The sequence below is a fragment of the Leucopleurus acutus genome (genome assembly GCF_964270905.1).
Source record: "Leucopleurus acutus genome assembly, chromosome: 17".
Taxonomy (NCBI): domain Eukaryota; kingdom Metazoa; phylum Chordata; class Mammalia; order Artiodactyla; family Delphinidae; genus Leucopleurus; species Leucopleurus acutus.
This window is the reverse complement of record NC_139159.1, coordinates 12714968-12736928: the sequence shown is the minus strand read 5'-3', so window position 1 is coordinate 12736928 and position 21961 is coordinate 12714968. Positions and strand designations below refer to the sequence as shown.

The 21961-nt window shown below is 36.1% G+C and overlaps 1 protein-coding gene across 1 annotated transcript in view; it reads right to left on the bottom strand.

Moving 5' to 3' along the window:
• Positions 1 to 21961, bottom strand: part of CSPP1 (centrosome and spindle pole associated protein 1) — a 115319-nt gene that overhangs the window by 30448 nt on the left and 62910 nt on the right. Inside the window, exons 14-19 of the mRNA XM_082858650.1 lie at positions 21829 to 21958; positions 19107 to 19254; positions 7925 to 8077; positions 4593 to 4705; positions 880 to 1029; positions 376 to 522 (exon numbers count right to left, since the gene is read on the bottom strand). Coding sequence (XP_082714776.1) covers positions 376 to 522; positions 880 to 1029; positions 4593 to 4705; positions 7925 to 8077; positions 19107 to 19254; positions 21829 to 21958 — 841 coding nt within the window. The remainder of the gene's footprint in view (positions 1 to 375; positions 523 to 879; positions 1030 to 4592; positions 4706 to 7924; positions 8078 to 19106; positions 19255 to 21828; positions 21959 to 21961) is intronic.

Sequence of the window (21961 nt, the reverse complement as noted above, 5' to 3'; positions counted from 1 at the left end):
CACAATTCAAGGCCAGCTATTTTATAGATTCAACAGACATAAAATTACATTGACAAATTGCTACAAAAGTTTCCAAACACCTTCAGTCTTGTCATGAACAGTGTGGAGGGTGCTAGTCTACAGACTATGGGAACAAGACTAAGAATGGCGACAGAAAGTAAGCCTATTCTGTTCATAGGAGGGAAAACACAACGCAGCACAGTGACATCATTTAGTACAGGAAGTTCAGTGCACTGCCCCCAGAAAAAGTACTATGACGAAAGGAGAGACAAAAGCACCTTCTCTGCTCTCTTCGTTTTGCTAACTACTCTACCACTCTCACAGTGAAAGTGGGTTGCACTACGGGTTCCATAGACATTTTTGTCTGGAACTTACCTTTGTTTCTTCACCAATTATATTTTCTCTTTCATAGTAGTGCTGAAGTTGTAGGTTATGTTTTTCTTCTTCTTCTTTCTTCTTTCTTTCTGCTTCTTTTCGTCTTTCTTCAGCTAACCGAATAAGCTCTTCATTTTTCAGCCTTTGCTTTAAAATAAAGAGAAAATTATACACTCCATACACACGTTCTATAGTTCATTCATATTTGTTTGAAATAAAGAGATAAAATTGAAGGTATAGATGATATAGTGTTCTTTAAATAAAAAAGCTGTCTGCTTAACAATAAAATATTAGGCATCTATTATAACATCCTAGTCGGCCTAAGCTGTTTTTTGTCTGTAAAAAAAGTCATCATTTATCTCTTAGTCTTTCATTTTTATAAAAATAGCATCTAACAAATGGATATGGATCCGTTCTCCTTTGTAAGTAATAAATATCTTTTCAAGTCAAAATAAGGAGTTCACTTTCAGACTAAGTAGAAAAATACAGTAGGTAAGAATGCACCTCTTCCTCTTTCTCCCTTTTCTTTTCCTGTTCCTCTTCATACTCTTGCTGAATTCGTGCTCTCTGTTCTGCAAGCCGTTTTTCTTCTTTTTCTTCGGCAATTCTCAATCTCTCTCGCTCTGCTTCTTCTCTTTGTTTCTTTTCCTCAATCTAAAGAATTAAACCCAGTTATTACTTTGTGAAACTACTGAAAAGTTAGAATACCACTTAATTTACCCTATTATCAACATTTTGCCCTCTTTTTGTAAGTAAAAATAAGTTCCTAAATTTTTCAGTTTCCTATGTTTTATTAGGGAGGCCACATGATGTAATGTTAAGAGCTCTGAGTAAAATTCCAGCTCCATCAGACTGTGCGACCTTAAGAAACTTTCTTGTTCAGTTTTGTCATCTGGTAAAAAGAGTTATTAATGTCTATACCTCAAGGCAGTACTCAAAGAATTGAAAGGAAATAATGTATGTAAAAAAACATAAAAGTTCCTCCTATGTAGAAGTACTTAGTAAATAATTCATGATTATATTATTCTATAATGACTGCTAGTATTACGTCTCAAAGTTCCTTGGCGTGATTAGTATCCTAAAACAACAGTGAAATATTTTAGCAATCACTCATTAAGTAGGAATCCCTTCCCTAGAATGGCCTTTCTCCTTTCCTATCTACTGGCAAGGTAAATGAGGATTTTAGCCACAAGAATTCATAACTAAGTTTTGTTTGAATGCCACCTGGGGCCTGCAGTGCTGAGTATTCTGGGGGAATATTCTAAGACAGAGTCTAAGATCTGAAAGGAAGAGGACCTTAACAGATAGTCTACATCCTCCATGAATGAGATAGAGAAGAATGACAGCACGGGTACTGGGTAATCATGATGCTGGTTTAAGGATATCAATAGATTTTCATCCCTCTTAAGTATGGATTGATTATGACTATTCGTATTATTTTTATAGTTCTTGTCTGCGTTTCCTCTAGCTTCAAGGTTGCTATATTTAGTGCTGACAAACTTTTGAGCTATAAGAACTGTAGTCTTCTTATATGTGCCATGATTTTACATGCTAGGGCTTTTTCCAACATTTCTTTCTCACAACACTATTAAATATGTACAATCCTAATATTTAATACTAAGTGGTGTGTATGTAATCACTTCTTCAATTACAATAGCCCTAGAGAAAACATCATTTATGATCCATACAACAAAACCTCACATTTAATACTCAGTTCCCCCTTTTTCCTCCTCCATGAAAAAAAATCACAATGACAAAGTCACTTCTCCATTAATGGGTCACAATTATAAATGGATCTCACACCTAATGAATCCACAGAAATATCATTCCAACAAAAATGCCACACAGAAGTTCAATGGAAAGAGAAAAGCTATCATCCAGGTCAGTGGTTTTCAAACCATATAACACAAAAGTGCTTCAAGGGTCCTGCAAATATTTTATTAAACTTGGTAATTATTTTTAAAGCTGCAATTAAAAATGACATCTAAACACTCACATGTGTTATTTACCAAATTTTAACCACATGAAGACTTCTGCTGCACTAACTTAAACTAACGGTATAACTTATTTATGCAGACATGGAGCTGAGGCTTCCTTTGCCATCTTTGTGCACAGATTTAAACATTTTATAACATTTCTTTTAACACTTAAGTTTGGGGATTCTTTTTGTCTGACACTATATTGTTGATATTAAAAATAAATACCATTTAGCTATTTTACATTTTCATAGAGTTCTGGATTAGATTTTGTTTGGGGGCAAAAAGGGCATTTTTAAGAGGCTGCTAAAAGAAAAATACATAAACCACCATTTTATACGGTGGGAGAAGTGAAGGTTGAACTTACTCTGAAACTTATACAGTCAAAGTTCCCCCCACTACTAGTAGTTTTTTCCCAGAGGAAAGACTTCCTAGAGCTAGAAACATAACTGTAGTACCTCTAGATATGATACTTAAAGTCAGGAGACTTGGGTTCAAGCACCGCCTCACAACTTGCCAGCTCTGCCACCAAAGGTGAGCCTCATCCTGTATTTTAGTTGGTCATAAAATAAAAAGAGTAATAACTTCCTCAGAGAGTACTGAGGTTTAATAAGATACTATATGTAAAACTATCCTATAAATAATAACAGGCTACAAAGTGGCAAGACTTATTTTTCCCTGAATTTACCCTAGAGCAGGCTAACACTCAGTAAGTATAATAGGAACTACATAATTTTGACTTGCTATCATTATGGGCAATATACCAGAGGGTCCTTCAAGTTCAAAACGTGATTCTTTGACCCTCAATCTGCTGCTACCTGACTCAAGTGGCCAGTATCCTTGGGATCTCTGATGCTACTCTCTTACAGTCAATATCTCTATTCATTCTGTCGATCCTTTGAAAGGTCTTTCCATCCATTTCCACTGTCACCACTCTAGTAAAACACCCCTGCTTCCAGTCTTTTAAATCCTCCAAAAATACATCCTCAACAGTAATGTCTGATCAATTATCCTTAAGACTACATCCATTATGTCACTGCCTTAAAAGTCCACAATAATTAGGATCAGAAAGATGGCATGTTTGAATAGAATCTCTGTAAGAAGAATCTGTTTAAGAGGTTGGGATTAGACTGGAGGCCCCAGAAGTGTCAGAATAAAGAATATGGACATTTTCTGTAGAAAAGAAACGCTACTGCCAGGTTTTGAATAAAGAATAAAAACATGAGAAGTCATATCAAAGGAAGATTAACCTGGCCACAGGATTAATCTGACACTGGGATGTAAGTGTGGGTATGGAGGGGAGGGAGGTAAGGAGAGAAAATACTGTGAGCCCGCTATGAACAGGCCTCTCATTCACCTCAGGCTCCATCCCAAGGGTGGCCACAGTATGAGAGTTCAATAAATCTGTTTGCTTAATAAACACCTGATGCTCAAGTATCTTCCTTTGGGCAATTTCTAGTACTTTAAATCCTATTTGCTTATATACATAAATGACGCAAATAATTGCAAAATGTGATTACATTTAATATTTATTTGTTTACAAACTATATGAGTCAAGAATATCAAATCATTTGCAAAAAACTAATTATTTTCTACTAACACATGTGAGCATCTAGAAAGATTCATTCTATGCCTAATAGGTGAACATTTTAAGTGTTTCAGTTTTAGAAATTTCAGCATTCTTTAACACTTAATGATTTAATAAAATTTAAGTCAACTGGTATACCTAACATGTCTCCCTATTCCTTTTTCAGACATAAGTAGAACAGTATAATAATATAATATAATGTAATTTATATCTTATATAAATTAGATATTTTAGTAACTGTGTGGCATTTTAGAATTTATTCTTTATCTTGTGGATTAAATCTTTGCAAGTTTAGTTTATTAAAACTCTTATGGGGACTTCCCTGGTGGCACAGTGGTTAAGAATCCACCTGCCAACGCAGGGGACAAGGGTTCAAGCCCTGGTCCGGGAAGATCCCACATGCCACGGAGCAAATAAGCCCTTGTGCCACAACTACTGAGCCTGTGCTCTAGAGCCTGCGAGCCACAATTACTGAGCCTGCATGCCACAACTACTGAAGCCCGCATGCCTAGAGCCCGTGCTCCGCAACAAGAGAAGCCACCGCAATGAGAAGCCCGCGCACCGCAACAAAGACCCAACACAGCCAAAAATAATTAATTTTTTTAAAAAAACTCTTATGAAACTTTGAAACTGTGATCAAGTAAGCATTTCACCTGAAAACGAAGAAAATTCTTGTATAATTCCTGCTGTTTAATCTGAAGTTCAGTTGGAGGCTCACCAAAAATATTTCCCCGAGCAAAAGGAGAGCTCTGTGTTTGCATATGACCTTGAAAGGGAAATTTTGCAAAAACATACCATTAGCCAGTGCTTAGAAAACATAAAGGTTAAAGAATAAAGACTTTGCTAATAAATTCAAATCTTGAAAAAAAATGTGCTAAATATGGAACTCCAGAGGTTAAACTCAGAAGAAGGCTGAGATTAGAATCTGAAGACCAGATAAAAAGTAAAGAGAGAAAAAAAACGGTGAAACTAAAATAAAATTAATACACAGTTGAAAAAGCATAACATATCTATACCTGAAAGACATCAAGAAAACAGAAAAGCTAATAACGTAAGCAACTCTCACTGCAGCAAAGGCTTTAAAGTAAAATTTATAGACAGAAAAAAAAGTACATGTTTAAGTTCTTATTTATGAATATAAATATCCTTTTCTTAAGAACACTGCTTAATTATACACTAAAATGTATTATGTATACACATACAAAAATTTTCTAAAATTGTTTTTAAAAATCAGTAATTCCAAAAGTGGATTCCCATCCATGGTTTAAAGAATAGATTAGAAAGTTAGCTCCAAAAACATTTTTTACAAATTAAAGTGACTATTTTAATCACTGCAATACTTTTTATTTAAAAATTCTACCATATTAATGAGATATTAACATGAAAAATAAAAATATGCTATATATTACCTATAAATAGTATTAAACATTCTGGGAAAGGGAAAAAATTATTTCATAAGAGCAACCTGGAAAATAATTATACCCCAGGGGTCTCTTTGAATGCAGAAAAAAAAAAATTGGTGTTTAAGCCTCACATAACTTTTTATATCATTTTTTAGTTTCCTTATACCATCAATCTAAAGCATTTATTTCTCTCACTCATATAGTGTTTGCAGGACAACTGCATTGCAGTTTAGCTGTCATTTAGGTCTATTCTGCCTTTGTGTTTAAATTTATTAATGCTTACTTGAAGAGATCAGCAGAAAGGCAAATCAATACCTAAACATTAAAATCTTATGTTATGGTGGAAAAGCTGATTAGCAAACCAAAACTGAGTAGTTTGTTTCACTTTGATGATCACTCAAATTCTAAACCGTTGAGGCAATTAGAGAAAAATATTATTAGAGGCAGGCAAGATAAGTTCTTTCAAATATAAAAACACTATAAAAATAAAACCAAAGGGAAACACATGCTCTAAACAAAGAAAATGAAAATGTATTCAGGCATCATAATAAGCGAAAAAATAAATTTAAGCCAAATTAGTATGGACTTTATCAACATTGTTTTTCATCCAAGAACCATAAAGTAAAAGAAAAACAACAAACATTAAGAAGGGCCTCAGAAACAGGCCTAATCAAGACAAAACATTAGAGGATAATGAACCTTAAGTATACATTATCATATTCAACGCTCAGGTATATTCAAGTTCCCTTAAAGCCTTTAAAATATTACATGCCACATATGTATGTGTATGTGTACACACACATACATAAGTATACACACACACTCCTACACATATATGATGGCATACCAACAAATAAGGTGACTCTCAATAGTTTTTTGCATTCAGAAAGTCTGTTTTAGGTGAATTCTTAGGGAATGAAAGTTAATTTAGGAAATTTCAATTCACAAAAAAGGGAAATTTTAACATTTTATGATTTTATATGATTTCTTAAACTAGAGCATCCTGGCCACAACAGCTGCACCAAAACCCTGGTAGTGTACAGAAAGGCAATAGACAATAAATTCTGCTATGCATATTCAATCATCAAGCTTGTGCTCCTTCTTGGGAATGGGTCATGGAAAGCTTTGATTTTTCCAGGGCTTTTGCTTTGTAAGCAGAGCTAGATGCCTAAAGTGTTATTACTATGACAGAGAAAGTTCTAGGCTAAGAGAGAACTACAAACAATACAGGGTGTAGAAGAGAACGGAAGAGAAGGGGTCTGTACCACTGATCTCAATAAAGACTACCAGAAGCAGAAGCCAATGAAGAGAAAAATAATGATAATCAGAAAGAGGTCAAAATTCTCTTCAATAAAATGGAAAGGTGTTTTGATGCTGCTATTGTACACTGAATTATTACAGACTCAGAGTGAGAGCCAAATTAGTAATTTCATCAAAATCAAAAGTTATAATTTTAGTACTCCAAAAATCAAAACTAGATCCACTGTGTAAAAATCTATTGTGGATCAAAGTAGGAAAGCATTTTCTTGTAATTAGAGATCAAACAGTGATACAGGCTGTCCATGGAAACAACCAACCACATATCTCATGAAGTGTTCAAAAAGGCTGCAGAGATCAGTGCTACCATCAAAGGCTTGAAAGATGCAAGGCTAGTAATTCTAATCAGAGCTCACCATTTAGTCTGCCTATTTGGCCAATATGCATTAAAAATTTTTTTAAGTTTTTAAAAAACTGTATGATTAGTCAGGGACATTTTAGAAAGACTTTCTAATATAGAGTTCTTTTCTAGTCTAAAATTAAAATTTCTGTGAATGTACAAAAGAGAATTTGTCATAAATAAATGGTTACTTTATAGGTATCAAAATATAGTGTAAGGTGGTATATTCTTTAAACTTCATTTGAATTTTAAATATGTAACATACTTTCACATATACTTGATAAAGAAAGATGATTACAACTTTTCCTGGCAAGTCATAAAGAAAGATATTGAATAATCTTCAATTTACAGAATCTTTAATTAAAGGACCCTGTTTAATAGCAAATCAAAGATATTTGCTTATGAAAGGCAGATGTGACCAGAAGTCAAAGTAAACTTTTAATTATTTCATTTATTTCTTTGTATATTGTGGTTTTATAAGGGAGGGCAAACAAACAAAAAATGAATTTCACCGTATAATTTATCATACAACATCTGATATGTTTTCACTAATTCAAACTAATTCTGATGGTATAAGAACCCATAAACTTTACCAAACTCTGTATGGGTAGAAAGACTATTTGATTTTAAGAAATGCCCTCCCCATCAGCAAAATAAAAGTGTTAGCAGCAGCTAAAGTATACATAAGCAAGTAATAAAGCTGAGAATACATACATATTATTAAGGAGCAAGATGTATTTCTTTATTCACTTTTTTCAAAGTACCTATGTAGAAAAGTTATTGTAAATAGCATAAATAATGTGTTATGCTTCCTGACTCAGAGTAACCAAATTCTCAAAATCATAAGAACTTTCTTGGAGAACAGAACAACTTTAGAAATGTAAAAAAACCCAAAAAAACAAAAGAATAGAATGTGATTAGAAACCTGAGTTTTTATTTGCAGAATCTTCTAGGTTCTCAGCATCTGAAGTGGCTAAATTTTGGTCTAGAGATACAACAGCCCTTTTATCTTCATATGTTCTTGCATCTGGGTTATGGAAGGCATCTGTATTTTGTCTGTGCATCCTATTCAAATCAGCTGAGAGGGAAAAATAAGCCATTTATTTCAATAAATGCATTTCTATAATTAGTATACTTAATACATTTTCTTAAAGTAGGCAAATGGAGAGAAAAACAATAGGACAGAGCTGGAATAATTCAATGGTATCTTGGTGCCCTGAAAACAGAAACAAAATTATCAAAACTTGTAAGAAATTTTTCAAAAAATAACCTTACAAAATAAATTCAAAATCAGTAGAGAACTTAAGAGTATATGGATTTTTGACAACCCATAAAAACCATATTCATATCTATGTTACTTCAGAACTCTGAATATCTTAAATACAGAACAAACATAGTTACAATTCAAAACAAGTCATAGTGAAATTTACCCAACATCATTAGTATTCCTAATGAAAAAATATCATGTGGAGTGGAGTTTTAAAATATATCCACAAATTTTTTTACAATCCTCCCTTAAAAGATGGAGCTCAACTCCCCTCCCCTGGAGTGTGGGCTGTGTCTTATGAAAAGGATACTGCATGCACAATGATGGTATATGACTTCTGAGGCTACTTCATGAAAGACAATATATCTCCACCTTGCTTGATCTATTGGCTCACTCACTCTGAAGAAGCCACCTACCATTTCAAAAGGACACTTAAGGAGCTCTAAAGACAAGCCCACATGGCAAGGAACTGAGGCCTCCTGAGCTGTGTGAGGGAGCCATATAGGAAACAGATTCTCCAGTCCCAATCAAGACTTCAAACGACTGTAGCCCCAGGTGACATCTTGGACTGCAACCTCATGAGAGATCCTGAGACAGAACCATCCAGCTAAAACACTCACAAATTACTGACTCAAGAACTGCAAGATATGGGCTTCCCTGGTGGCGCAGTGGTTGGGAGTCTGCCTGCCGATGCAGGGGACACGGGTTCGTACCCCGGTCAAGGAAGATCCCACATGCCGCTGGGCCCATGAGCCATGGCCGCTGAGCCTGCGCGTCCGGAGCCTGTGCTCCGCAACGGGAGAGGCCACAACAGTGAGAGGCCCGCATACCGCAAAAAAAAAAAAGAACTGCAAGAAAATGTTTTTTTTAAAATACTGCATGTTAGGAAAACACAGCAATAGATACCACATATGCATGGCAAAAATCTGAGCACATAAGACTACATCAAACAACCAATCTTAAAAACAAACTTGAATGGTTATAGAACACAAAAGCTTTAACAAGATAAAAAGTAGTTTTTCTCCACAAAAGTAACTGAGATAGTATGGCAGCAGTGAACGTGAACATAAACCTGGATATAAGAAGTGCTTATCAGGGCTTCCCTGGTGGTGCAGTGGTTGAGGGTCCGCCTGCCGATGCAGGGGACATGGGTTTGTGCCCCGGTCCGGGAGGATCCCACATGCCACGGAGCGGCCGGGCCTGTGGGCCATGGCCGCTGGGCCTGCGCGTCTGGAGCCTGTGCTCCACAACGGGAGAGGCCACAGCAGTGAGAGGCCCGCGTATGGCAAAAAAAAAAAAAAAAAAAAGTGCTTATCAGAAAGCCTGTTATGTTCAAGGATGTATTTTTAACATGAATCGCAGTTCGAATACCAGATAGAACATGGCAAATAACACATGAACATTACCAAAGACAAAGAGAGTTCAGAATCGGGAAAGTTCACATCCTTGCTGCTGCTTTTAAGACAGGTCGGGGACTTCCCTGATGGTCCAGTGGTTAAGACTCCGTGCTTCCACTGCAGGAGATACAGGTTCAATCCCTGGCTGGGTAACTAAGATCCCACATGCCGTGCGGTGTGGCCAAAAATAAATAAAGTAATTATTAAACTAATTGCCTAATGCACCGATTAAAAAAAAAGAAAGAAAGAAAAGACAGGTTGGACTCAGAAACTGGATAGGTGGGAGAAAATGGATAGAAGGAATATATCTAACTCGAGGAACACATGATGTCAGAAGACAGTCCTAGAACAAAGTTCAGGTTTACAGACCCAGAAGAATAACCCAGTTCCTAATACACATACAATAAATGTCAGGTGAAAAGAGGATAGCACTGCAGAGAATGCACAGGACTCAAAGGCAAGAATTGTCAACCCAATTCAAAGAGGATGAACACTGAGTAAAAAACATTAAATTAGAAATTAGGACATCAGTTATTTTTGAAAGTGTAGCATCAGTAGAGTAGTAGGAACTAGAAGTCATTTTATAGAATATGAAGCAATAAGAGGATGGTAAGAAGTGGCAGCAACAAGTACAGACTACTTTTGGAGTGTGTTTTATGTAAGGGAAGTACAGCAAGGTCAAGAGCAGAGTTTTTGTTTGTTTATTTGTGCTTAAGAATATAAGTTAACCAAAGTATGTTCAGAGCTGGAAGGGAAGGAATTAGTAAAAAAAAAAAAAAAAAAAAACTGAAAATGCAAGAGAGAAGGGACTGGCTGAAAACACAGAGAAAAGCTGATTCCAAGAAAACTTTCAAGTGCCAAGGAGTGGTAAGGCAAGAATTAGTTAGGTACTCCTGAAATCATAGCCAAATCCTGGGATCTATCTGAATATGGGAGGTAAATAAAACTAGAAAGATGACTGAAAAGTTAAGGTCATGAACTAATGAATAGCTGTGGTCTCAAAACTGTCATAAAAATGGAACAAAATAACTCCTATGGGAAATCAATATCTCACTGTCATCCAATTCACTAGAAGAGCATAAAACCAGCCTATGTAAATAAGTCACTATGAATAATTATACATATAGTATTCTTTTTTATATTACAAGAGTGCAATATATTAAGCTCACTCCTTCCAGACGATACCCATACCCAGAGCTCTGTTACCAAACTAGTGAAAGGTTAGGGAATAAAATATCACTTTGATATTCACCTACACAAACTATAAAGTAAGAGATACATATCCTACAAGTAAACACTATAATAAACTTCAAAATCAGTAACATGTTTTAATTTACTGTTGTGATTACAGTTTTCTCAACTATTAGAACAGTCAATGTATTTATATAAAAGGAAAATTAATTTCGTCAGAGTACATAATTATTATTTAAGACAAGACTATCAGACTCAGCAATCAAAACAAATCCATATTGCTTTTTATTAGAAGAGATGATTTGTCAATCAACTGGTCACTCCTTGTCTATCTTTTTGCGAGGCAGTAAAATAAAAGGTACGAAGTCAGCTAAAAGATGAAAATTTAAAAAAGCACTTTGGTCAAAAGTGTAATGTGCCAACTGAAAAGGTATCACTGAAAATGGGCATTTATTTCAAATGTATATCATTACATCATTTAATATAATATTGCTAGCATTACAAGAATAATTCTACAAAGAAAGGAATAACAAAAGAAAATGTTACAGATTCATGTGTGGGAAAATAATTCTACTCTCTGAACAATTTATCAGACCAGGGCTGATAAATTATATGATTATATGATATTATATGATAAATTATATGATACCTACAGGTAAACAATACATAAATAATAATTCTTTTCATTCCTTATTTTATTTTATAATCTTTGCTTTTTTATAAGCCTAAATGAATACTTTGAAATTAAAATTAACTTTACAAGTTACTCTTTGTACTTTGGTGGAAAATACCAAACATTTTAAAGAAAATGGCTAAGATATGTTAAATAGTACCATAGGCCGGGATTATTCAGCAATCTACTGCTGGCACACAAACTCTTTTATAATGAATCAATTCAGAGGGCTAAAAAAAATTTCCAATACTGTCACTACTAGTACAGTACATATTTCCAAATTAGGTTAATATATACCTTATAGGTTAATATATAGGTTAATATATACACTTACTTATAGAGATCACAGTCTATAAGGTAAATAAAAATATAATTGGGGGCTTCCCTGGTGGCGCAGTGGTTGAGAATCTGCCTGCCAATGCAGGGGACACGGGTTCGTGCCCCGGTCTGGGAAGATCCCACATGCCGCGGAGCGGCTGGGCCCGTGAGCCATGGCCGCTGAGCCTGCACGTCCGGAGCCTGTGCTCCGCAACGGGAGAGGCCACAACAGTGAGAGGCCCACGTATCGCCAAACACACACACACACACACACACACACACACATATATAATTGGTAGTCCATAAAATAAATCTCATAAACTTAAAAACATTGAAATAACAAAAAAGTATACTCTCTGAACAAAACAGAATATATGCTAGAAGTGAACAACAGGAAGCTATCTGGAAATATGCCCAAATATTTGGAATTTTTTTTTAATATCTTTATTGGAGTATAGTTGCTTTACAGTGTTGTGTTAGTTTCTGCTGTATAACAAAGTGAATCAGTTACATGCATACGTATATCCCCATATCCCCTCCCTCTTGCATCTCCCTCCCACTCTCCTTATCCCACCCCACTAGGTGGTCGCAAAGCACCAAGCTGATCTCCCTGGGCCATGCAGCTGCTTCCCATCAGCTATCCATTTTACATTTGGAAGTGTATATATGTCAACGTTACTCTCTCACATCGTCCCAGCTTACCCTTCCCACTCCCCATGTCCTCTTGTCTACTCTCTACGTCTAGGTCTTTATTCCTGTCCTGCCCCTAGGTTCGTCAGAACCATTGTTTGTGTTTTTTTTTTTTTTTTAGATTCCATATATATGTGTTAGCATATGGTATTTGTTTTTCTCTTTCTGACTTACTTCACTCTGTATGACAGACTCTAGGTCCATCCACTTCACTACAAATAACTCAATTTTGTTTCTTTTTATGGCTGAGTAATATTCCATTGTATATATGTGCCACATCTTCTTTATCCATTCATCTGTCGATGGACACTTAGGTTGTTTCCGTGTCCTGGCTATTGTAAATAGTGCTGCAATGAACATTGTGGTACATAACTCTTTTTGAATTATGGTTTTCTCAGGGTATATGCCCAGGAGTGGGATTTCTGGGGCCATATGGTAGTTCTATTTTTAGTTTTGTTTCTTTTTTTTTTTTTTTTTTTTTGTGGTACTCGGGCCTCTCACCACCGTGGCCTCTCCCGCCGCGGAGCACAGGCTCTGAATGTGCGGGCCCAGCGGCCATTGCTCACGGGCCCAGCCGCTCCGCGGCATGCGGGATCCTCCCGGACCGGGGCGTGAACCCACGTCCCCTGCATCGGCAGGCGGACTCTCAACCACTGCGCCACCAGGGAAGCCCTATTTTTAGTTTTTTAAGGAACCTCCATACTGTTCTCCATAGTGGCTGTATCAATTTACATTCCCATCAACAGTGCAAGGGGGTTCCCTTTTCTCCAACCCTCTCCAGCATTTATTGTTTGTAGATTTTTTGATGATGGCCATTCTGACCAGTGTGAGGTGATACCTCATTGTAGTTTTGATTTGCATTTCTCTAATGATTAGTGATGTTGAGCATCTTTTCATGTGTTTGTTGGCAATCTGTATATCTTCTTTGGAGAAATGGCTATTTAGGTCTTCTGCCCATTTTGGGATTGAGTTGTTTGTATTTTAGATATTGAGCTGCATGAGCTGCTTGTATATTTTGGAGATTAATCCTTTGCAGTTGCTTCATTTGCAAATCCAAATATTTGGAAATTTTTAAAACTCACTTCTAAATAATCAATGGGTCAAAGAAAAGGAGAATTAGAAAACTGAATTGAATGAAAATGAAAATATAACATATGAAATCTGAGATATACAGTTAAAGCAGTACTCAGAGGGAAATTTGTAGCATTTTTAAATGCATATATTAGGAAAGAAATAAGGTCTCAAACCATAATCTAAGCTTCCACACTAATAAATCAGAAAAAGAAGAGAAAATTAAAAGCACAAAGCAAACAAAAGAAAGAAAATAGTAAAGAGCAAAAATCAATGAAATAGGAAGAGAAGAACAACAGAGAAAAATCAATGAAAACAAAAGCTGGTTCTATGAAAAGATCAAATAGATAATCTCTAGGCAAACTGGTTAAGAAAAAGGAAAAAATATAAAAGTTACAAATATCAGGAATAAAAGAGAAGCAGGTGCCATCACTATAGATCCTACAGAGCTTAAAAGAATAATAATAAAATATTATGAACAACTTTATGCCAAAAAATTCAAAAACTCAAAAGAAATGGATAAATTCCTCAAATGATTCAAACCAGCAAACTTCACGATTTGGTGTCATGATTTCTAAACATTGTACTAGAGTTCCTAACCAGGGAAAAGACAAGTAAAATAAGTAAAAGGCATTCAGATTGGAAAGGAAGAAATAAAACTCTGTCTACAGATAACATGACTGTCTACATAAAAAAAAAAAAAAACCCTGAAGAATCTACCAAAAAAAAAAAAAACTACTGAAACAAATGAGTTAAGCAAGGACAATACACAAAAATCAACTATATTTCAACAAACTAGCAATGAGCAAATGGATATTGAAATTTTTAAATGTATCTTTTAAAACAGTAACAAAACACATTAAATACTTAAGTATACAATTAACAAAATAGGTTTACAAAATAGAACTACAAAATATTGCTAAGAGAAGTTAACCAAGACTAATTAGTGGATAAATATTCCACATTTATGGATCAAAAGACTAATATTGTTAAATTAAGATGCTGGCTTTCCCAAAACTGACTTACAAAGTCAATGAAAAATCCCACCTTGCTTTTTTTTGTTAAGGTTGACAAACTGAGTAAAATTTATATGAAAATGCCAAGGAAGTCAAGTTGCCAAAACAATCTTGAAAAAGAAGAACGAAGTTCAAAGACACACCTCTCCATTTCAAAGCTTACTACATAGCTACAATAATGAAGAGAGTAATAGGGCATATGGACAGACATCTACATCAATGAGACATAACTGAGAGTCTAGAAATAATTTTATGGTCAACTGATTTTCAACAAAAGTACCAAAGCAATTCAAAGGGGAAACTGTTTTAAAGTTGACTGTGTGATTTTAGCACAACCCTATGAATATACTAAAAACTACTGAATTGTATATTTTAAATGGGTAAATTGTGTGTTATGGGAATTAGATCTCAATAAAGCTATTATATATATATAAAAACAAAAAAGACACAGAAAGAGGAACTGTCAGACTGGAGGAGACTAAAGACACATGACAACTAAATGCAACATGGGATCCTGGACTAGAGCCTGGAACAGAATAAGGATTTAGGGGAAAAACTGGTGAAATCCAAATAAAGTCTATCATTTAATTAATAGTATCATAACGATTTTAATTTTCAGTTTTGATCACTGTGCCAAGATTATGTAAGGTGTTAACATTAAGGGAACCTAGGTAAAAGGTACTCTCTATACTATCTTTGCAACTCTTCTATAAGTCAAATTATTTCAAAACAAAAAGTTACAATAAGATGTCACTACACACTTAATAGAATGACAAATTTCTAAGACAATCTCAAGCGCTGATGAGGGTTCACAGCAACCGGAAATCTCATGCTCTGCTGGTGGGAATGCAAAATGGCACAACCACTTTGGGAAAAGGTCTGGGAGCTTCTTACACAGGTAAACATACACTTATTATATGTCCCAGCAATTCCATTCCTAGGCATTTACCCAAAAAACCTGAAAACATGTCCACACAAAGACCTGTAAGTGAATGTTTATAACAGCTTTATTCATAATAGCCTCAAACTATAAAGAATCCAGAAGTCCATCAACTGGTAAATGGATAAACAACTGTGGTGCTTCCCCACAACAGAATACTATTCAGTAATAAAAAGAAATACACTACTGACATATATAACAACATGGATAAATCTCAAAAACATCATACTAAGTTTCTGTATGACAAAGACATTAAAAAAGACATAAAAGGCAATACTATTGTGCCAGAGTGCAGATCAGAGACTGACAAGGGTATCGGGCTGGATAAGTTAGAAATGTTCAATATCTTGATTATGGCAGTGGTTACCAGAATCAGTTATCAAAACTCAATGAACAAAACACTTTAAAAGGGCGAATTTTGGGCTTCCCTGGTGGCGCAGTGGTTGAGAGTCCGCCTGCCGATGCAGGGGACACGGGTTCGTGCCCCGGTCTGGGAGGATCCCGCATGCCATGGAGCGGCTGGGCCCGTGAGCCATGGCCGCTGGGCCTGCGCGTCCGGAGCCTGTGCTCTGCGGCCGGAGAGGCCACAGCAGTGAGAGGCCCGCGTACCACAAAAAAAAAAAAAAAGGGCGAATTTTATTGTATGCAAATTGTCTCAATAAACAGCATAAAAACAAACATAAATCTAACTGGGGCAAATATAATACATAAAAGAAATACAAATATTTAACCAAATATATGTGAAGCAATCTTGCTATTAATCAATTAGAACTATGAGATATTTCTGCTATCTTTCAAATTGGTTAAGTATTTTTAAATTTTTTTTTTCACTTTTTTTCTCTTGGTGTACAGGTTTTTTAAATTTTTAATATACAAGAGAGTCAAGTAACATCACCATAATCAGAATACAGAAGAGTTCCATCACCCCCAAAAACTCCATCATAGTTACTCCCTCTCCTCAGCTATCATCTTTGGTAACCAGTGATTTGTTCTCCATTGCTACAGTTTTGTCATTTTGAGAAACAGATTTTAAGTGTAGTACAAGTAATCAAAACGAGAGGTATTTACTCTAAAAGGGTTGATGCTATGTTAAAATTGTATGAGTAACAGATTTTGATATTTTATTAATAATGAGTTTACCTTAGAAAGAGATCTTTCTTAGAGAGCGAAGATAATGGTGAACATTCAATTTCTTTAATTTGTTTGTAATAAAAGATCAAAGATGAAACAGGAGTAATTAGAAAAGCCAGCAGCTGAATTAAAGTTACCGAACATAACCCCTGTTATATGGTCTTGGCCATCTCATGAAATAAAGCAAAACACTGAACTTTACTACATTTTTTTTTTTTTTTGCAGTACGCGGGCCTCTCACTGTTGTGGCCTCTCCCGCTGCGGAGCATGCAGGCTCAGCGGCCGTGGCCCACAGGCCCAGCCGCTCCGCGGCATGTGGGATCTTCCCAGACCAGGGTACGAACCTGTGTCCCCTGCGTTGGCAGGCAGACTCTCAACCACTGCGCCACCAGGGAAGCCCTTTACTACATATTTTAAAAAGAAAAATTATGTTCCCTCTCTCTCTAAAATATAACAGCCACATACAAAACAAACTGATATTCTTTAAGTGATGAGTTTACTTGCTTTCAAAATATCATTAAAAAAAAAGTTCCACTGCATTTGATAAAACAGCACACCTTTTTTATTTCATGGCATGACTGTAGCATTAAATAAGCAAACCAAACATTACCACTAAAACTAAAAATCTCAGAAAAGTTTGCTCCATTCCTGTCAGGTCAAGCAATTATAAAACAGTATTTTATAATTCAATAACAAACACTTATCCTACTCATTTCCACCAATTAAACATACACAAAACACTGTAATTGTATTGTCTGAACTGGATATAATCTTAGAGCAAGCTGGAAACTTCTAGGAAATTATTCCAGTGTTTCCCAAAGTTTCTGTTACATAAATAGCACTTCCTTCGTGGTAACTGTTATGTTTCTATCAATTTACAATTTAAATTTAATAGCAAAGACTGGGTAGATGCTTATCAATCTCATGTCCTCCTCCTGGGTATAAAGAACCCAAAACTTCCCAGCCTCCCAAGCAGTTACTTTAGAACCTTATAACTAGGTCTGAACAATGGAACAAAGACAAAAGTGATATTCCTCCACTTTCAGGCCAGGCCCCAACAAAATTCTCAACTTGTTCTCCCACCCTCTGGACCACATCTATGCAGCTAGAAATAAAGGACTCCAAAACGGTGGAATGACACAATGGAAGAAGCTCACATTCCCAAGTCACCTCTTGGAGGAGAACCACCCAAACAGCATCAGAATGTGACTTAAGTGAGAAGTAAATTTACACTGCCTTAAGCCTTAAGCCTCTGAGAAATGGGAGTTCTTCGTTAGAGCACTTTTCGTTAAATGCCTTTACTTTCAAAGGAAATGTTATAATACTATCCATTAATGGAAAACCAGTGTTTTTCTAATATATATTCAAATAAACATTTAACTTCTAGGCTTATCTATGCATCACCTAAAATCATCTCATCTATAAAGAGAGAGTAAGAGTTCTAGTCTTCAAAACTGTGAGGAAAGTATTTATGAGGTGAAGAAAGGAAAGGAATAAATCCGTTGGAAAATAAAAGAATTATCTCATTAATTTAAGTGGGCCTCAAATATATCTTTTTAAAAAAGTCATCTTTAACAAAGAATCAAAGGCATAATACTTAAGAACTCTAATAACTCAGTACCCCTCAAAATCTTCTGATTTCATCACTCAGCTATCCCTACAACAAAGCATAAACCCAAAGAATGTGAAATTTACATTTTTACCATTTTAATGGGTTTCTAATTATTCATTTCTCATTTACAATTAAACAATTTTTTAAAAACCCATTATCTTTCTCTGCTTTTATTCTAAGCTAAAAGCTAATCAGAGACCATTCCAATATATATAACAAGTTATATAAAGAGTCTTTTCAAAGTGCTTGTTGTGTGATTTCTAGATGGAACATCTTTAAGAGTACATAATTGAAAGATAAATCAATATAATTCTGCAACCTGCCAAAACTTTCTGAGGCCAGATCTTTGTCAAAGGAGTCCTGCATTGTGCAAGTACATGTCATATATGAATTAAATATAACATGCCCCCACTACACTGGATCACTTATTTTAAAGACGTCTTACTAGTTTAAAAACAAATTGCAATAAGGGTTTTATTGTTTTTACTAGAAAACTTTTAAAAATTCTAACTACTAGTTCGGGTAAAAACTTGCCAACTAACATGAACTTTTCTCTGCAACTGAGTTATTATCATTGGAAGGTGAAAAATTTGTAATAAAAATAAATGAATAGTAATCTGAAGAAAAAAGGCTTTTTAACCTATTATTATGCTTACTATCAAAATACCTCTTTTGCATTAAGCTGTACAAAAAGAGACCTTGCCTTACAGACTATGATTCCCACTTTTTTCTACTCCCCATTCTTTTAAAAAGTTAAACTTAGTTTCTCTTAAAAACAACAAATCAATGGAAATAACATACTTATCAGATTTCCTTTTGCATCTCTCAGAGGAGCACCACCTCCACCTTTCCCCCAGGGGTTATAACTTCTCATTTCAGCTTCTAATTTAGCTTCATATTCTTCTTTTTCTTCTCGTTCTTTCTTTCTTCTTTCTTCTCTTTCTCGAATCTTAACAACATTAAGAAACATTCGTAATAAGTGCTGACAAGTATTCTGATACAAAAAGTTTTAATATCAGATTTTATTTTTCTTATTAGAGAAAAAACTGGATTTTTTTTTCAATATACTTCACTATAAAATTTAACATCACAAATATATTTAAAAACAATTTAAGGGGCTTCCCTGATGGCACGGCGGTTAAGAATCCGCCTGCCAATGCAGGGCACACGGGTTCGAGCCCTGGTCCAGGAAGATCCCACATGCCATGGAACAACTAAGCCGGTGCACTACAACTACTGAGCCCGCGCTCTAGAGCCCACGAGCCACAACTACTGAGCCCGTATGCCACAACTACTGAAGCCCGCACGCCTAGAGCCCATGCTCCGCAGCAAGAGAAGCCACCGCAATGAGAAGCCTGGGCACCACAACGAAGCGTAGCCCCTGCTCGCCGCAACTAGAGAAAGCCCACATGCAGCAACAAAGACCCAATGCAGCCAAAAATAAAATAAATTTATAAAAAAAATAAAATAAAATAAAAACAATTTAACAACAATTTGCTAGCTGGAATATATAGCTGCTACTCCCTCACATCATGTCACTTGAGTCCTTTCCAGCCACTGGTGCCACTTTGGACTAAACCAACTCCATCTTCCCACTCCCCAGCTTCATTCCCTCCCTAACCTCACCAGTTTCATGGGGACCAACAAAATCTCCCTACTTCCTTTTTTCATCTACCCTTTCACGGGATCTGGCCAGCAACAAACTACTCTTCACACCTCATGAGATCTGGGCCAACTACTTCCTATACCTCACCAGACCTACTCTACGCCGGGCAAACTCCATTCCCCAAATTCAAAGCTGTTGAAGGTTCAAAGTTCTCTGGAGAGTGTTGGGCTATTTAAGTATACTTTATGAAAGCATAAAAAACAAAGACAGTCTTATCATGATCAAGTATAAGCACAGGGTTGGTCTCTAAAAGCATAAATAGGCAATGAATAAAGATCTACATTTTGGAAAGCTACTTTTAAAATCATAACCATATGCATGGAAAATTTAAGCAACTACTCCAGAAAGGCCAAGGAAGTTATCACATACATAAAATAAAATTCTAGAGTTAGGAAATCTGGTTTTGTCGGTGGTGTTTTTAATATGCTCATTTGAAAACAGATAAATGCAGTCTTTTGTTTGTAGAATCATAACACCAAAAAAATAATGTTGGTAATTCTGTAATTTAAAAAAATCCACCTTCCAAGGAGGTTGCCCAACGTAAAAAACTGAACAAAAAAGCTGAGCTTTAGAAGAAATCCAAGTGAAACTTTGTAGAAAAGTACCTCAGGTGAATATATACCTAGAGTTCCAGGGTCCTCTCTGGAGGAGATATGAGTATTCCCCTCAAAAAACCCATACATCTAAAACAGTTACTCTTTTATTTTTTTAAGCTATTAATTTATTATTATTTATTTATTTTTGGCTGCGTTGGGTCTTTGTTGCTGCACAAGGGCTTTCTCTAGTTGCGATGAGCAGGTGCTATTCTTCGTTGCGGTGCACAGGCTTCTCATTGCAGTGGCTTCTCTTGTTGCAGAGCACGGGCTCTAGGTGCACAGGCTTCAGGAGTTGTGGCACGCGGGCTCAGTAGTTGTGGCTCGCGGGCTGTAGAGTGCAAGCTCAGTAGTTGTGATGCACAGGCTTAGATGCTCCACGGCATGTGGGATCTTCCTGGACCAGGGCTCAAACCCGTGTGCCCAGCATTGGCAGGTGGATTCTTAACCACTGCGCCACGAGGGAAGTCCCTGATACAGTTACTCTTAAGTAAACTCTCTCCAAACATTACAAACCACAACAGAACATTATCCTCCTCCCTAAGCATTCTACCTCTTTTTTCCCTACCATCAGTTCACAGCCTCATTATTCTCTCAGATTACAACACTCAGAATCATCTTCAAGCCCTCTGTTCTTTCCTCACTCCCTAAATCTAAGCCCTATCAATGGAACCCCAGAATTGTCTCTTGGATGCCCTCTCCATCTTCCCCACCTGGTTCAGCGCCTTGTTACCTCCTGGCTGGACTACCTCAGTAGTTTACTAAAAGGTTTCTCTGCCACATCTCTTTCCCAACCATCCATATCAGAACCAGATATCTTCCTGAAAGCCACATCTACTCATATCAACTATTTCTTTCACTCTTTGGTTTAAAATGTCCTCCCTTTGGCTATTGATAACAAGATGAAACTGAAAACCCCTTATTAGCTATCCTTCACAATCCAGCACAATCTAACACTCCAGCCCCTTCTCCTACATCAATTCCATTTACTGAATACACCAGGAATTTCACATTTATTCACTGTATAACATACAACTCAAATATCATCAACCATGTGAAGCCCTCCTAACAGTCCAGGCAATTATTCTCCCTACCCCATGCATTCCAGTCTACCTACATCAAACCTTATCACACTGAATTACAAATGAATGGAATTTGTTCTCCTCTGCCACACTCTGAGTTTTAACAGACCACTGTACTAACACATAAGATGTTTAACATTAGATGAACAAACAAACGAATGAATAAAAAAATGAATGAATACCTGCTGCTGCAAAGCTTCTTGGTAAGACTGAAGTGACTGTTTTGAAGGCTTTGGTTTACCTTCAAAAAACAATCCTGAATTTATTGCTCGATCACTTGTAATTTTCAGTTCATTCTGTCCAACCGTACTCCTA